The sequence below is a fragment of the Panthera onca genome, chromosome A1 (assembly GCF_046562875.1).
Source record: "Panthera onca isolate mPanOnc1 chromosome A1, mPanOnc1 haplotype 2, whole genome shotgun sequence".
In the NCBI taxonomy this organism is placed as follows: Eukaryota; Metazoa; Chordata; class Mammalia; order Carnivora; family Felidae; genus Panthera; species Panthera onca.
Genome location: NC_138339.1, coordinates 115,729,431 through 115,744,756, shown reverse-complemented (window position 1 = coordinate 115,744,756; position 15,326 = coordinate 115,729,431). Strand labels below are relative to the sequence as shown.

Below are 15,326 nucleotides of genomic sequence, written 5' to 3'. Positions count from 1 at the left end.
TGCCATACACCCCATTTACAAGTGCCACAAGACTGCTGCTGTGGTGGGGAATGACCAGGACTGTCCCAGTGAATGCAGTTCAGATGTCCATCCTGCCCAAAGTCACTAGTTCTCTCCAAAGCCATATAAAGGGGGTTTTCACTTACATATCTCCAATCCTCCGTGTTTATTCAACCTACAGTCTCTACTATAGTCAGTGCTTGGTTCTCTCCCCTTCCCCTTTGGGTATGCAGGGAAGGCAGGTGGGGATTTGAAAGTGTGGCAAGTAGGTGTCCATTCAGGGTTCTGTAACAATTAGCCTCTGTGTACTAAAGAGTGTGTGAAGCCATTTGCTGATGTACTGCTCAACCCATAACTCCAGTGTCTTATATGAATTCCGCCAGGTATATATACATAAAGAGAAAAAATTGCATCTTTCTTGAATTGAGCCTTTCTTCCCTGTCTCGGCATCAAAGAGCCTTGGACATAGACTGCTACTGTCTAAATTGAACAGAATAACAGAAAAATAGCTGGCATCATATAAAAAGGTACTCATGGACAAAGGGACAAAATCAAATTCATTTCATTGTGGTCAGTAGTTCGTTGGCTTGAAGTTTGTTTTGGTGTATTTGGAAGGTGGAAAGGAGTACTTCCTTCTAACTCCTGATCTTCATCTCATAGCAGACATAGCCGTGGTGCTGGGAGATTGGAATAAATAGGAATTTGCCTGAAGTATACCATGAAAGTCATACTTCATTTTCAAAAATGCTTAATAATTAGTATAATCTTAATGTATATATGTGCCTATATAGAATTCCTAGCGATTGTAGTATATATAGCCTGCACACAGTGGTGGCTGGGAAGTAACAACCACCTCTCTGGAGGAGGGGTTCCAGTTTGCAGCATTTGCCAATTTCCGTGGTATAAATGCTCCCACATGGCCAACTTCCAGCTACCAATGCTTTAATAACTGGCATGCCAGATTTCTGAAAATTTAACACTCAGTTCGCACAAACCACTTTACGTTGGATCCAGAACACAAAAACTTTTAAAAATCAGACTTGATTAGGTTATCATAAGGATCTCCAAAGAGCTCAATCTAGAGCAAAAACATATATTATTTATTTTTATAAATATACTGTTTTGGTGGCTTATGTGAAAATGTGGAACTACAGTCCCTGAAATATGAAAAGCTGCTAACAATATGCTATATAATCACAGTAAAATCTAATGATTTCACTGGATTGTCTGCAGGTAGTCTCAGGTAGGAAAATACTACTGTAAAAAAAAAAAATTGTAGACAAAGCCTAAGCAGAAAAACAAAACCTGTATTTCTCTATATTTTCAACATATTAACTCTCTTTCAAGACTACCTTGCAGAAGCTAAGAAGTCTTGGTTGGTCCCTGTACAAAACATTACATTCATTCATAGTGTTTCTTTGGGGGAAAAAAGGATGTTTGGGCGTGGCTATAATGTGAACACTTTATCCATGTGTATTCCTCACCTTGATTTCATCTTTCCCACGGAATAATAAAATTCTAATAACTGTCACGCCTAGAAACTAACATACCACACTCCTCCCCACTCTTCCTTCCTCTCGCTGAACTGGTAAGGCCATACCTTGCAGAGTGAAGCATTCTCTTTTTGGAGGAAAGGAATAGAGTGGCTTTGATGTCCCAGTTGTGGGTCCCTGTCTTTCCCTCTGATTCCTATGGAGACATTCTTCATTTGAATATATATATTCATTCTCCTCCTTACCCACTGATCTCCTTAATTCATCTTTCATGCATTCCATTCTCTCTCTCTTTCTCATCATCTCCTGAATATGGAAGTGAAGAACAGCTTTAAATATGTATTGTTTATTGAGTATAAATGTTTGCATTTTATGTCTCATTCTTTAGTGTAAAAAAATTAAAACACAAAGGCCAAGCCTTCTAAATTAAGTAGGTTTTATTTTTATCAACAAGTCAGTGGCTTTACATAAAAAATAACATGTTGAAATTTAGCCTTGTAAGAAAAATGATGAAAACAGTATTTACATGGGAGGGATCCTTAAACACACACAGAAAAATGCTGAAAATGAAATGGGCAACAATGAAAAGAGGATATGAAAGTAGCAAAATGCATAAAGAATCAAATTATAGGTATAAATCTCCCATGGTTTGAAATGTTTAAACTTAAATAAGAATAAAAATTGTTAAATCAGTAATTTGTAATTCACTACAGTGGACTGTAATATATTTCTCACATCTCACTTAGAATATAACTAATTGACCAGACCACCTAAAGTCAGCTTCGCGAACTTGCTGCAAATGCCCACATGAGGACACTGATGTCACTGTTTATCTGGGACCCAGCAAGTTCCTGAATACTGTTGCATGGGTCAAAATGGCCTCCACAGGAATCAGAAAATATTTAAAAGCATATGGTACAGTTAGTTCTTCCCACTTCACAAGCTAAATATCATGCTCAAATATTTTATGAGTCTGTGACTTGACAGAAAATGAAGTGAAAAATTCAGGCAAATCCTGCCAACAATTCAACCACATCCCCCAACCACACCCCAAAATTTCCACTTTTCTTGATATTTCAAGTGAAAATGTTTGAGTTGATTGATTCATCTTCAAAGTTACCTCTCAATTCTCTCTTCAGCTGGTACATACACATGGTTACAGAGACCTGCTCTAATGGCATATTAAGAAGCTGATTATCTAGAAAGAATACTATAGACTTAGTTGAAAACTGGGGGAAAGAGTTTAGGCTTTCCATTTCAAATTGTCATTGTATTCTAAATTTTATATGAAAAATAAATACTAAAAAAAATAATTTCACAAATACTTTCATACTGTGTACCCAGGACTCCAAAAATATTACCTGGAAAAAAATTTTAAGAATTAATTATATTGGGGGCGCCTGGGTGGCTCAGTCAGTTGAGCATCCGACTTCAGCTCAGGTCATAATCTCACAGTTCGTGGGTTTGAGCCCCATGTCAAGCTCCGTACTGCCGGCTCAGAGCCTAGAGACTACTTCGGATTCTGTGTCTCCCTCCATCTCTGTCCCTCCCACACTCGCATTCTGTCTCTCTCTCAAAAATAAATATTTAAAAATTAAAAAAAATTAATTGTATTGCTTTCTTCACCATTTGTAACACTGTCTATGGTGTTATAATTGAGTGACTGAAGAGCAATTACAAGTATTATGGTTACCAGTGCCCTGGTTCATAGCAAAAAGTATACATATGCACCAAACACACACACTAATTACAGAATCAATTATACTCTGATGTTCATTGTATATGCAATAAGATAGCAGTTGCATGTTAGCTGATGTCATTCACATCTTCAACCAGCTAACAATACACTGCCAACCCATCACACACAGGAAACCAGTGCAGCTTGTTAGCAAGAAGAATTTGTCCAGAAGCAAGTGGCAGGGTAGTTGTGGCTGCCACATTGACCCAAAGCAGCCAGCTAACAATACACTGCCTACCTGACTCAGGTCACTGCTGCTTTTCATGGCCCATGAAGTCACTGAAGCTACTGTATGCAATATGAAACACAGTAGCCGAACTGTAATCTTAATAGTCACAGAAAAGAAAACTCATAAATAAAACTTGTTACTCCAAAATTATTATAAAAAAAGAAAAATACTATTTTTAAATCTCAGCAAAAATTTAAAAAGACAAACTTTCAGAACACTTGCACTTAGCTGTTCCACAGTAAATGCTTGGATATCAAAATATGGTTTTGCAGTACAAGTGAATTAACAAAGTTATACTTAACTGTAGCTTTTCCAATTATTTCTCTTTACTGAGAAATATTTTCTCTTTACTGACCAAAAGACCAATTGTCTGTATTAGGAAGGAAAATATTTAGGAGTCATGGAAGTGCATAATTTTGGTGTAAAAGAAAACTGTAGCTATTTTGGAAGGAAAAAATCATTCTTAAAGTATTTAGGGACTTAAGTTGTCATTATTTTGTCCCCCATTATAAATAACATTAGCCATTGCATTCTGAAAGGGCTGTTATGTGTTTGATTTGTTGTGTCACCACTTAAATATTGCAAGATTTTTAAAAGATTAAGAAAAATCTGTAAAAATGTTAATGGGTTTGAAACTAGAATCTATGAGTAAAGTTTAGAGGAATAAGAACAAGTTCGTGTAGAGAGAAGCAAGGTGAATGGTGATTATGAGAGATTTAAAGCATATGAGGGATGTTTATGTAGTAAAAATAAGAAAGACTCGTTTATATTTGTTTTATTCTTACACTGATGAAGAGAGAAGCTACAGGCCTTGGCTTCAGACTTTGAAGGAGAAAAAGTAATACATCGGATCAATTTTAACGTGAGGATCTACCTTGGATTAGGCCACTTCTCCCGATTATCCACAAGATGGCACCATTTCCATTTCTTTGGGGGGCAAGCTTTTAAATGCAACAGAGGAAAGTACAATTCGCAACTGTTAAAATGAAATAGTAACAGCCAGCCAGCAATGCGCTGCCTACATCCAAGCTTCATCCTTTTCTGTTGAGCCAAAAACTAGAAAGCCCCATGGATATACAAACAATTACTCTTGTCAGGGATCTTCAGTTTCTTATAGAAATGTGGGGGGAGGGTGTATAATTAGACTCTGCAGTTAGTGATATTTTAGGAGACTGATTTTTTAAATTTTCATATTCTTAGACCAGGCCGTACTTCCAACAAGTACCTTCTTTAGGAAAAATTAGTTTGTTCAAAATCAGAATTAAGAGAACCACAGTAAGCACTAGACACTTACCTTGGGAGAACCTTGACTTCTCTTTTGCTTCATGTCTTTGGCGAGCACCCGCATGACGTTCTCCTTGGAAAATATATATAACATATGGAGAGAAAAATCATAATGTTAGGCGCGGAATGTTTCTAGATCCTCAGCTTGTCCAACCCCATTTACTCATTTTCTCTACCAGCCAGGCACCTCTAGAACACAACTAAATTACACATCGCAAAATGAAGGATCGAGGTTTAGAGTTTGTCCTACCTGTTGGTCCTCAGCGGGCAGAGTCCCCTTCAGGGAGTCGGGGCTGGGAAACAAAAGGGCGTTACTCACCCACAGCATCTCTTCTTCCGTCCGGACCCTCCGCGGGGCGGTGCGCTCCAGTTTCCACTCCATCTCAGGAGGATTTTCCCCTGCCGGGTGTTCGGCCTCACCTCGATCGGCTCTGGTTTTCCCCCCGGTCTAAGCCAGCCTTGACGCCTAATCGTCAAACCTCTAGTCTCATCCCCCAGGACCATCATTTTTCGCTCTTAACCTCCATTTCCCCCATTCCTCCCACTGCTCCCAGAGAGTATTCCCCAGGGTACTGTTTAAAAAGCTGGCGGGGCGGCAGCGGGAGCGGGAATCCCCCTCTCCCGCTTCTCATTGGCCAGCGCTTTGGTGACGTCAGAGGTCGGGAGGGATTCCCCCCGGCGCGCCCCTCGGCCTGCCTCCACCTTCCAGCCCAGCCTCGCCGCCGCCTGCTCTTTGTCCGCGGAGGCGCGCACTGGAGCGCCAAGCTTTGCCGCGAGCCTTGGCGGGCCTGAGCTGGGCCGGGCGCCGAGGGCTGTCACGCCAGCAGGAGATGAGGGGGTTGGCGGGCGAAGAAGCGGGTTCTGTGAGTTCACGTTCTTTCCGTTTGCGGGGGGGGGGGGGGGGGGGGGAGAGAAAGTTTTGTTACAACGGGACTTTCTCTCCGTTGGTAATGGTGACCGTTTGTGTAAGCCATAGATATTAGACGTATCCCCCCAACGTGTTCATCAGCTCTTGTTCCACTTTCAGATAGGCAGGGAAACGTGGCAAGCGTTCTGTGCTGATGAGAAGGGAGAGCATTGACATTCACTCAAGTGCTTCTCTGCTGCAGCCATTTGGAAGTGGGCAGGTTCTCTCACTTGAGCTTCTGCGCTATCTTCCCAAACAAGAGTTGGTGAGCGAGGTGAAAGAGTTGGTAAAAGCTGGTGACAGAGAGCACCTCATGAGGAGTGAAGAGCCAGCAAGAAAGCTGAGCAGACTGGGGGCTAAGTAATAAAGGAGAGGATGATATTGGGGGTTAAGGGAGGGGGTTAGATGGAAATGACAAGGAGACAGATGGGCTGTGTAGCCTTAGCGGCCCCACCTGAGCTGCCAAGAGAGGTTGGCTGTGCCATATGGCAGGAGGGAAAACCGTGTCTGGGAAGTTTCTGACAGTCAGCTTTTCCCTCCCCATAACCACCTCCCTACCTCCCCCCGTTTGACATGGGACTGCTTGTGCTCTCATGCAACATGTGTGTTTGTGCATTTTACCAGGTAAGGGATTCATAGATATCAGATACTCAGAAGGGTCAGTGATTTATAAACAAAACAACAACAACAAAAACTCTAAACTTACTCTCCTGTTTTCCTTCTTACTGAAAGCAAGAAAAATTGACATCAAGGCTGAGACCCAATCTTGGGACCAGTTTTCCATCTACAGTAATAAAGGTTAGGGAAAATGCTGCACAGGGTAACATAATCAAATGAGGCTTATCAAAATGCTTGATAGGCGAATGGATTGAAATATGTAAGTTTCACCCACAAGAATTTCACCTCCTTACAGTGCATTGACTTCCAGTAAATCTTTTCAGCAAACACGGAGGCTAAATAAAGTGAGATATTGGCTGAGTTTCAACTGTATTGTTAATTTAAAGATCAGTTTTGCAAATGTCAGCTAAAATTAGCAGCATATTAGAAATAAAATCGAAGACTTTTTGTTCTATTTTTAAGTACCATTTTACTGTACCATTTAGCAGGGAAAGGATTCATAGATAACAGATCCTCAAAAGGGTCAGTGATGGGCACAAACACAGGAGTAATAAATCCAGTTCAAGTAATGAGCTTCTAAATCCATGTAAACTGTGATGTTAGAATCCATGCCCTTACAAGTATTAAGAATAGTGTTTTATTCTTTTAGAATTCAGTTATCTGTAATGCATTCATAAATTCCATTTTAGCCACTAATTCCACAGCATATCACACAATCTCCAAATGCCTTTCCCCCCTAGGTTAAAGCAGTAAAAGTATTTTCCTTTAAAAAGTTATTGTGCATTTAAGTATTCATATTGAAATTTAGTAAGAATGATGGAAGTAGAAAAATCACCATGGCAAACACCTTAGTACTAACTGTTGCAGTCAAGGATCATGAATGGTAAAACTGAGGTACATATGATGAGGGTGTCTGCCTCCTATGACCCAATGCAAAAAGGAAAATCGTAACTTCTCATTGGACAAACCTGGCAGCCACCACCTCACCATTAAGGACACCATTTTAATTAACCTCACCATTAAGGACACATTGACATCTTGTGCCTCCTGATATGATGCACTAGAAAGGGCACAACATAACTTATTTAATATTTTTGCCCAAAAATGCATAACCTGAATTAATAATGAGAAAATACTAAACCAACCAACTTGAAGAACATTCACAAAATGGCGAGTAGTATTCTTCAAAAGTATAGTCATGAAAAAGAAAAACTGAGAAACTATCACCAATTAGAAGTATCTATGTAAAACATAACAATTAAATGCATTGTGAGATCCTGGATTGAATCCTGGACTGGGGTGAGGGGGAGGAACAATTGTTGTAGAAATCTGAATAATATCTGTAGATAGTGAACAGAGTAGTAGTAATGCTAATTTCCTACTTATAATAATTGTGTTATAGTTGTGTTAAATGCTAACGTCTGGGGAAGCTGGGTGAAGGATTTAATGGAATTATTTGTACCATTTGTGTAACATTTTTCTAAGTAAAAAATTATTTCAAAATAAGAAATTAATATCATGTGATCATATTAATAGGACATATGGCACAACTGTTTAAGATAAAATTGATATATCCTGTAAACATTTTATCTTAATATTTATCAAGTACGGTTTAGGAATAGGGTCTAATTGATGTATTTATGTGCCTGTGTGTGATTTACTCTCTTCAAAGTGTTTCCTCCTTTCGAGAGGGTTTTGCAGGCAGATCTGTGATAAGGACCAGGGCTGTGAGGAAGGCTTCTCCACAAAAGCCAAGGCCAATTCCAACGGTGTCAAGGTGAAGGGGGGTAAGTGGTGAAGCAGTGAGAAGGGAGAAAGGCGTTTTTCTTGACTCCTGTCTGGCTTGCGGTCTGAGTCTGAACAGGTCTCTACCGATGGGAAGCCAAGAGGAGAAACAAACTTGCCAAGTGCAGATTTTTTCAATTACATGATCACATTTTCTTCCTAAATAATAATGTTAAGAATCTCACATACACAATGCACCAAGTCAGCTCCCTTCATCCGCCCTCCCAGCTTTCTCCTTTCCACAGAGCTGTCAGACCTTTTCCAATGCATTTACGTACATACGTGTGTACTCAGTCTGACGCTGTGCATCTTCCTACGTAAATATGATCTTACTATACTTATCGTTTTGCACCTTGCTTTTTTCTACTTCGCTGTATTCAGTTGCAAACCGGAGAGCTTCCCCATCCCCAGCTCCAACTGCCGGTTCTCACGCCCCTCTGGCCCGGCGTCTCCCGCTAGGCTTGCGCCCCCACCTCCCGCGCCAGCCAGACCACTTTGGCGCCCGCCTACCGGACAAAAGGGACCGTTGCAGTGCGCTCCAACCGTCCCTGGGGCACGTCCCCGCCAGGTGCGGGTAGGGGGTGGGGAGTAGGAGGGAAGTGCCTACCATTCAGGATCCATTCAGCTCCACTCCAAGTAGGATGGGAAAGCCTGGATGCAGGGGAGAGTTTGGGATAGCTGCACTGTGGTAGAGTCGGGAAGTTAGCTGTGAAGTTTGGGGAAAGAAAGGGAAGGAGACCATCACATTCTGGCCAAATAAACTGAGCGTGTCTGCTCCCAATCATATATAGCTCAAAATAGCACGTGGGAAGGAATAAATGAATCCCTTATAATTCAGGCTAGCAGCCGGGCTCGGAAAATAATTTGTAAAGATTCTACCAAATAAAAGCCTCAGTCAGAAGAGTACTCAATAAACTACCGTGTCACCTCTGGTCACAATGGACTTACCACTTTTTCAGTTATAAGTGGTTTTTGTACATGCCTATTTTTCGGTTACCGCCCGGCTTCTAAGTACCCGGTCTGTCCTTATTAAGATATATTAGTCCATGATACCCGAGCTAATGAAGGTGGAGGGTACAATTTACCGAGCTTAAAGCGTGAAATCTGAAGATCACTTCGCCTCCAACTATTCATCTTCTTTTATGCATTTTCCCCTTCTCTTTCTGCTTAAGGCAGCTCTTGCGTAGGGTACTAACTAAAATAAGATACTTCTCCAGAATTGTAAGGAATGTAAGGAAAATACCAAACTGAAATCAGTACAAATCTGTATAAGCTATGGATAAAGTGAGGTATATGAACATGGTACCCCCTCAAAGAGGGCTCATGAATGCTGTAGACTTAAAAATCCTTTTACTAGATATCCTAGCAGCACTTCAAACACAACATAATCCAAAACAGAATTAAGAATCCTTCTTATTCCCCCTCACCACAAACAGCCTGTTTTCTGCCTACTTGCACCCTTTTCCCAATATCCCTATCTTACTTGTGGAATAGAGTCAAAGTCAGCCTTCTTTAACACTTTCCCTTCCCATAAGATTACATCTGCCTTCTTCTTGAACTATTATTACAGTAACCTCATTGATAATTCAATATCTAGTCTATTCCCATTAATTCCATTTAACATGTTTATTATTAATAATATATTGATTATTATTAATATAATTATTACTAATTATTATTAATTTTAATTAATTATTATCAATTAATATGTTTTCATTAATAATGTTTATTATTAATTAATTCCCATTAATTCCATTTAACATGTTTATTTGCACAGAACAAGTTCCAAACACCATGTAAAGCAGTGAGGATCCAGTGACAAAACTATAAAAGTCACTATGCATTATCTTTACTGAATTGGATTTCTCCCCTGCCCCAAATCCCTATAAGGATTTCCTTACACACAGAATTAATTTCCAAACTTTATATCTGACATGCAAGCCCTCTACAATTCAACTTCCTCCTACCTTTCTTGCATCATCTGCGATGATACTACTGGTATATTCTGTTCCCCACAATGTAGGTGATGCCCAGCCCTCTCCTGCCTTCAGGCTACCTCTCTTGTTGTTGTTTGTTTATTTATTTTCTTGCAAGGAAAATGTGGGGCTCATGCTCTACTGGGGCTGAGTCAGTGAAGCACCCCACCCAGGCAGCCATCTCACTTTTGAGGGTTTTTTTTTTTCATGTCTTCTAGCAATCTTACCCTTGAAATTTCAGTTACCTGTTCCAAAACCCTTCTCAAATCTCCCTAATTCTAACTTTTTCTTCCCTATGTTCCTGTAGCATTTTGTTTGTATCTTTAGTCAGCTTAATTCCAGGTTTTGTATTTGTATAAGTATATTGTAAGCTCCAAGAATACAAGGATCTGGTCTTTTTCATCTCTGTATCCTCCAGAGAATGGCTCAATGCTTTGTACATAGTAAGCTTTGTACATAGTTCATATTCAATAACCGTTGGCAGAATTGATTTGTAGATGAGATTAGAACCGTTCACAAATCCTGGAACTAGGATTGTAGAGTCACAAAAGAAAGACCTTAATATGGCTATTCCTAGAAGGTAATACACCCAATTTTAAGAAAATTATGGGTTAAAGGGTATAGTGGAAAGCAAAGGTGCTTGGACTAAGGTAGATTTGGGTCTTCCTAGGCCTGCCACTTGCTAAGCATGTAACTTGAAACGTGTTGTTTCACCCCTTTAAGTCTCAGGTTCCTCCTCTGTAAAATATGATAATTACTACCTACTATACAGATTGATAATGAGGTTCAAGAGAGATATTATAAAATCCCTGAAAGTAAAAATTCTTTTCTTTGAGATGAAGTAATGATACTTAGATGGGTAATTTAAGAGAGTATTTGGATAATAAACATGTCTCTATAAAGCACTGGCCAGAGGCTAGTATCCCTAGGTCCAGAGCCTATACATAGTAGGTGTCTGACACATAGTAGGTGGTCAAGAAATAATATATAAGTGAACAAATTCCAAACTCCAATCCAGTTCTCTAAGTAGTAATACACTAAATCAAGAGGAATCCATATGGCTACTCTAGTTTGATGGTTATATCACTGGAGAATACACATTTTAAATGTGTTCCAATTCTCTGCTCACCAGGCAACTTTTTGATTTATGACTTAAGCTTAAGTCTGGGAAGTCTTACCCCTGATATGGAAATGATCCCACTCTAGACAGTTATATATCTGCAATTGTAAATGAATTGAATTCTCATTTATTCACCAGATTTGAGCTTGGTAAGTCAGTACCACATAATTGCAATGAATTGACGACAGTTCTGGAGAAGTGGAAGAGAAATGGAGTGGTGAAAAGAACAGTGGAATTCCACTCTGCCATTCATTCACAGTGTGGTTTTGGCCAAGTTACTCCTCCCCACAAGAAGTCAAATTACAAAATGAGGAGAGAGTAGCCTGAGCGAATGCTAACATATTTCTCACCTCTGCATCATACGGTTGACAAATTACCCACCAAAGTGACCTCCACATGGTATCCCCCAACAGGGAAACTGATTGAAATCAGCCATTCCTTCAGTCACTGTGTCTGATCACAGCAATGCGAAAGCCCCCTGCCACAGTTCCCACCAGCACATGAGAAGTTAGCTTTCTAGAGCTTAACATAAAAGGAAGCAGAGTACCACCAAAGGGCAGTTTGGAGCCTTAAGTCCTAAAGTCAGGGCTTCTTTTTATAAAGCCAGAAGGTGAAGAATTGGAGGATCAGTTTAAATAAACCCATGCAAAAAGCTAATTTAAAAATCAGTCTTTGTTTCTTCTTACCTATTTTAAGATTGCTTACTCTTACACCTTTTTTCCCAAGTTTTCCAGGGGCCACTGGTAATTTAGATGTAAACTTTCAAGTCTAGGGTTTGATTTTATCCTATTTACAATCTAAGAAGTTAGCCTCTGCTGTTTCATAGATGCTGGTAGAAGACACAAGACTTGTGGGTCAGAGACAAAGGACTTTATTACTCACAACACAGCAATCAGCAGGAGCATTATGCTTACATCAATTCACCATGCCTCCAAATCTCAGAGGTGCAATGCAGAGGGCCCATATAGATGCCTGCCCCCATAGTGGGTTGCATGAGAGGAAAAGAATGCTTAGCTTGGGGAATCCACTGCTTTTACAGTAAGCAGAAGCAAGCCTGCTCTTTTTCCCAGATGGAGAGGTTAACTCACCACTCAAATTTATTTGTTGCAAATCAGTTCTGAGAAATAGACTAGATAAAGGGTCCTCCAGAGCTCGGATCCTTAGTATATTTAGCAAACCTGCAGGAATGTGAGAGACTCATTCCACTTGAAATTCCACTCCACTCCACTGTGGAGTATCTTCCAGATAAATGTTAAGGTTTCTGTTCCTAATCCAATTTTATTTTTATTAATTGGATTTATTAATTAATAAATTATTGATAATTAAATAAACTATTAAATTGGTTGTTAATTTTATTAATTGGATTATTTTTATTAATGACACAGAATGTGTTCCTTTTTGTCTTTTTGCTCCTTTATAGCATGGAGTTGTGAAAAGACCACAGGCTTTGGAGCCTGAAGACTTGGTTTTGGAAGCTTAGCTTTTTCCACCTACTACTTGTATGAAGTTAGCCACATCATTAACCAGAACCTTTATAAGGCCTAAAATTCCCCAAATGATCTGGCCTCTACCTTTCTCTCCAGCTTTGCCTGGAACCACCCACCTCCTTGCATTCTTTTTATAAGCACTTTTCCTTAAACAAGCCATTCTCCTTCACCTTGAGTTCTGTGTATACAGTTGACCCTTGAACAGTGAAGCGCTTAAGGGGCACTGGTCCCCGACATGGTTGAAAATCTGCATATAACTTTGATTCCCCAAAACTTACTTATTGCTGTTGGCCAGAACCCTTACCAATAACATAAACAATTAACATATATTTGGTATGTTATATTTATTATATTCTATATTCTTAAAGTAAGCTAGAGAAGCGAAAATGTTTTTAAGAAAATCATAAGAAAAATACATTTACGGTACTGTACTGTATTTATGGGAAAAAGTCTGTGTGTAAGTGAATCCATGTAGTTTAAAACCCATGTTGTTCAAGGGTCAACTGTATTTTGTTCTTCCTATTGCCCCTCCTCCTTGACCTAGTTAACTTCTGTTCTTATTCTAGATCTTAATTCAAACATTACTTCCTTATCTAACTTTTCATGCCATATTCTACCTCCTAATTATTTGCTCTCATGGCACCCTCTTCTTTTACCATTTAGGATTTATTTTGATTTACCCCACCCCAAATCATGAGATAAGCTCTATGTGATTCTACTGCAAGAAGTCTTGGAATGACTTAACTTCTCTTAGCCTCATTTTTTCCTGCAATAGAACTAAACATTTGAATTAAAATCTCTACCTTCTCAGGGCACCTGGGTGGCTCAGTCACTTAAGTGTCCAACTTTGGCTCAGGTTATGATCTCATGGTTTGTGAGTTGGAGCCCCACGTTGAGCTCTGTGCTGACAGCTAAGAGCCTGAGGCCTGCTTTGGATTCTGTGTCTCCCTCTCTCTGCCTTTCCCCTGCTTGTGCTCTCTCTCTGTCTCTGTCTCTGTCTCTCTAAAAAATAAACATTAAAAACAAGTTAAAAATAACTTTAAAAAAAATCTCTACCTTCTCTACATTGTTCTGATGTAATTTCAAGTAAAGGGTATCCCAGGAGTTAGTATAGTGTAGGTATTACAGAAGTGGACTCTGGAGTACAGCCAAATTTGGTTTGAATAACCCCCCTTCCATTTACTATCTGTAATATCTGGGGCAATTATTTGATCTCCCAGCTTTAATACCCAGGCAAAAACACAAGTGATCATGGAACTTTACCTGAAAATCTTATCGGCACTTCATACGTGCCGGGCACATGGTATGTGCTCAGTAAATCTGTTACAAGTGCTGCTGCCACACTGATTTGTATGGCCTAGAAAGCACTGCCTGGTAGAAATATAATGCAAACCATATATGTAATTTTACACTTCCTAGTAGACATACTAAGAAAAGTAAAGATAAGTAGGTGAGATTAATTTAAATAATATATTTTATTTAACCTAATATATACAAAACATCATTTTCACATGTAATCCATATGAAAAATGAGGTATTTTATGATTTTTTTCTATTAAGTCTTCAAAATGTTGTGTATATTCTACACTTATAGAACATCTCAATTCATACTATCTGCATTTCAAGTCCTCAATAGCTAGTGGCTACCATTTTGGACAGTGTAGCCTTAGACACTTCTAGTAGTTCCAATGGCTCTACCCCTTTTCCTCTGTCAGGTTGTCGATCTGACCTACTTCAGCTTCTTCAACCATTTGTTCAGCTTTTTCAACCAATTATTCATGGACTGGGTACTATTTTAAGTACTAGAAGTAATTACTTAACTCTAGTTTTTACTCAATATGGAATATTTCCTTCTTTTAAAAAAAAATGTTTTAAGTGTTTATTTATTTTTGAGAGAGAGACAGACAAAGTGGAAGCAAGGGAGGGCCAGAGAGAGAGGGAGGCACAGAATCGGAAGCAGTTTCCAGCCTCTAAGCTGTCCACACAGAGCCCGATGCAGGGCTCAAACTCACCGATCGCAAAATGGTGACCTGAGTCCTAGTCGGACACTTTAACCGACTGAGCCACCCAGGCACCCCTCGAGTATTTCCTTCTGAGACTGGTTAAAGAAACAAAATATCAAGGGAGACTGCTAAAATCTCTTGGTGATGATGTAATAATTGCATGATTTATATATTATGATCTAAGTGTGGTATCCCAAAAGAAAATCAATTATAAATCCTATGCATTCATTTCTAATCAATTTTTAAATTTCCCACATCACAATGTAAAAGTTCACAGATTGGGGCGCCTGGGTGGCTCAGTCGGTTAAGCGTCCGACTTCAGCTCAGGTCACGATCTCACAGTCCGTGAGTTCGAGCCCTGCGTCGGGCTCTGGGCTGATGGCTCAGAGCCCGGAGCCTGCTTCCAATTCTGTGTCTCCCTCTCTCTCTGCCCCTCCCCTGTTCATGCTCTGTCTCTCTCTGTCTCAAAAATAAATAAACATTAAAAAAAAAAAAAAAAAGTTCACAGATTGGTCTTCTGCATTGAACACAGTCAGATGGAAAGAATCAGAGTGGACATTCTCTTCATAATCAATTAAATTAAAACATACATTGTCTTTATTATGCCAGATCTTTGGGTACTTGACCTTGCTCAATCCAGTATTTAGTGCACTTGCACTAAATTAAGGAAACTTCTCCCTCCTGAA

General features: G+C 39.6%; 1 protein-coding gene and 1 long non-coding RNA gene across 3 annotated transcripts in view; both read right to left on the bottom strand.

Moving 5' to 3' along the window:
• Positions 1–8,379, bottom strand: part of CDC20B (cell division cycle 20B) — a 52,600-nt gene extending 44,221 nt beyond the window's left edge. For both annotated transcript variants that reach the window (XM_060635782.3, XM_060635785.3), the window contains exons 1-2: positions 5,064–8,379; positions 4,755–4,817 (exon numbers count right to left, since the gene is read on the bottom strand). In XM_060635782.3, coding sequence (XP_060491765.1) covers positions 4,755–4,817; positions 5,064–5,126 — 126 coding nt within the window. In that variant the 5' untranslated portion in view covers positions 5,127–8,379. The remainder of the gene's footprint in view (positions 1–4,754; positions 4,818–5,063) is intronic.
• On the bottom strand, positions 1,913–3,258 carry LOC132681391 (uncharacterized). Its single transcript, XR_009611039.2, has 2 exons — positions 2,855–3,258; positions 1,913–2,053 (listed from the first exon to the last, which is right to left on the bottom strand). It is a non-coding gene; the product is annotated as an uncharacterized LOC132681391 (long non-coding RNA).
• Positions 8,380–15,326: the final 6,947 nt, after the last annotated feature.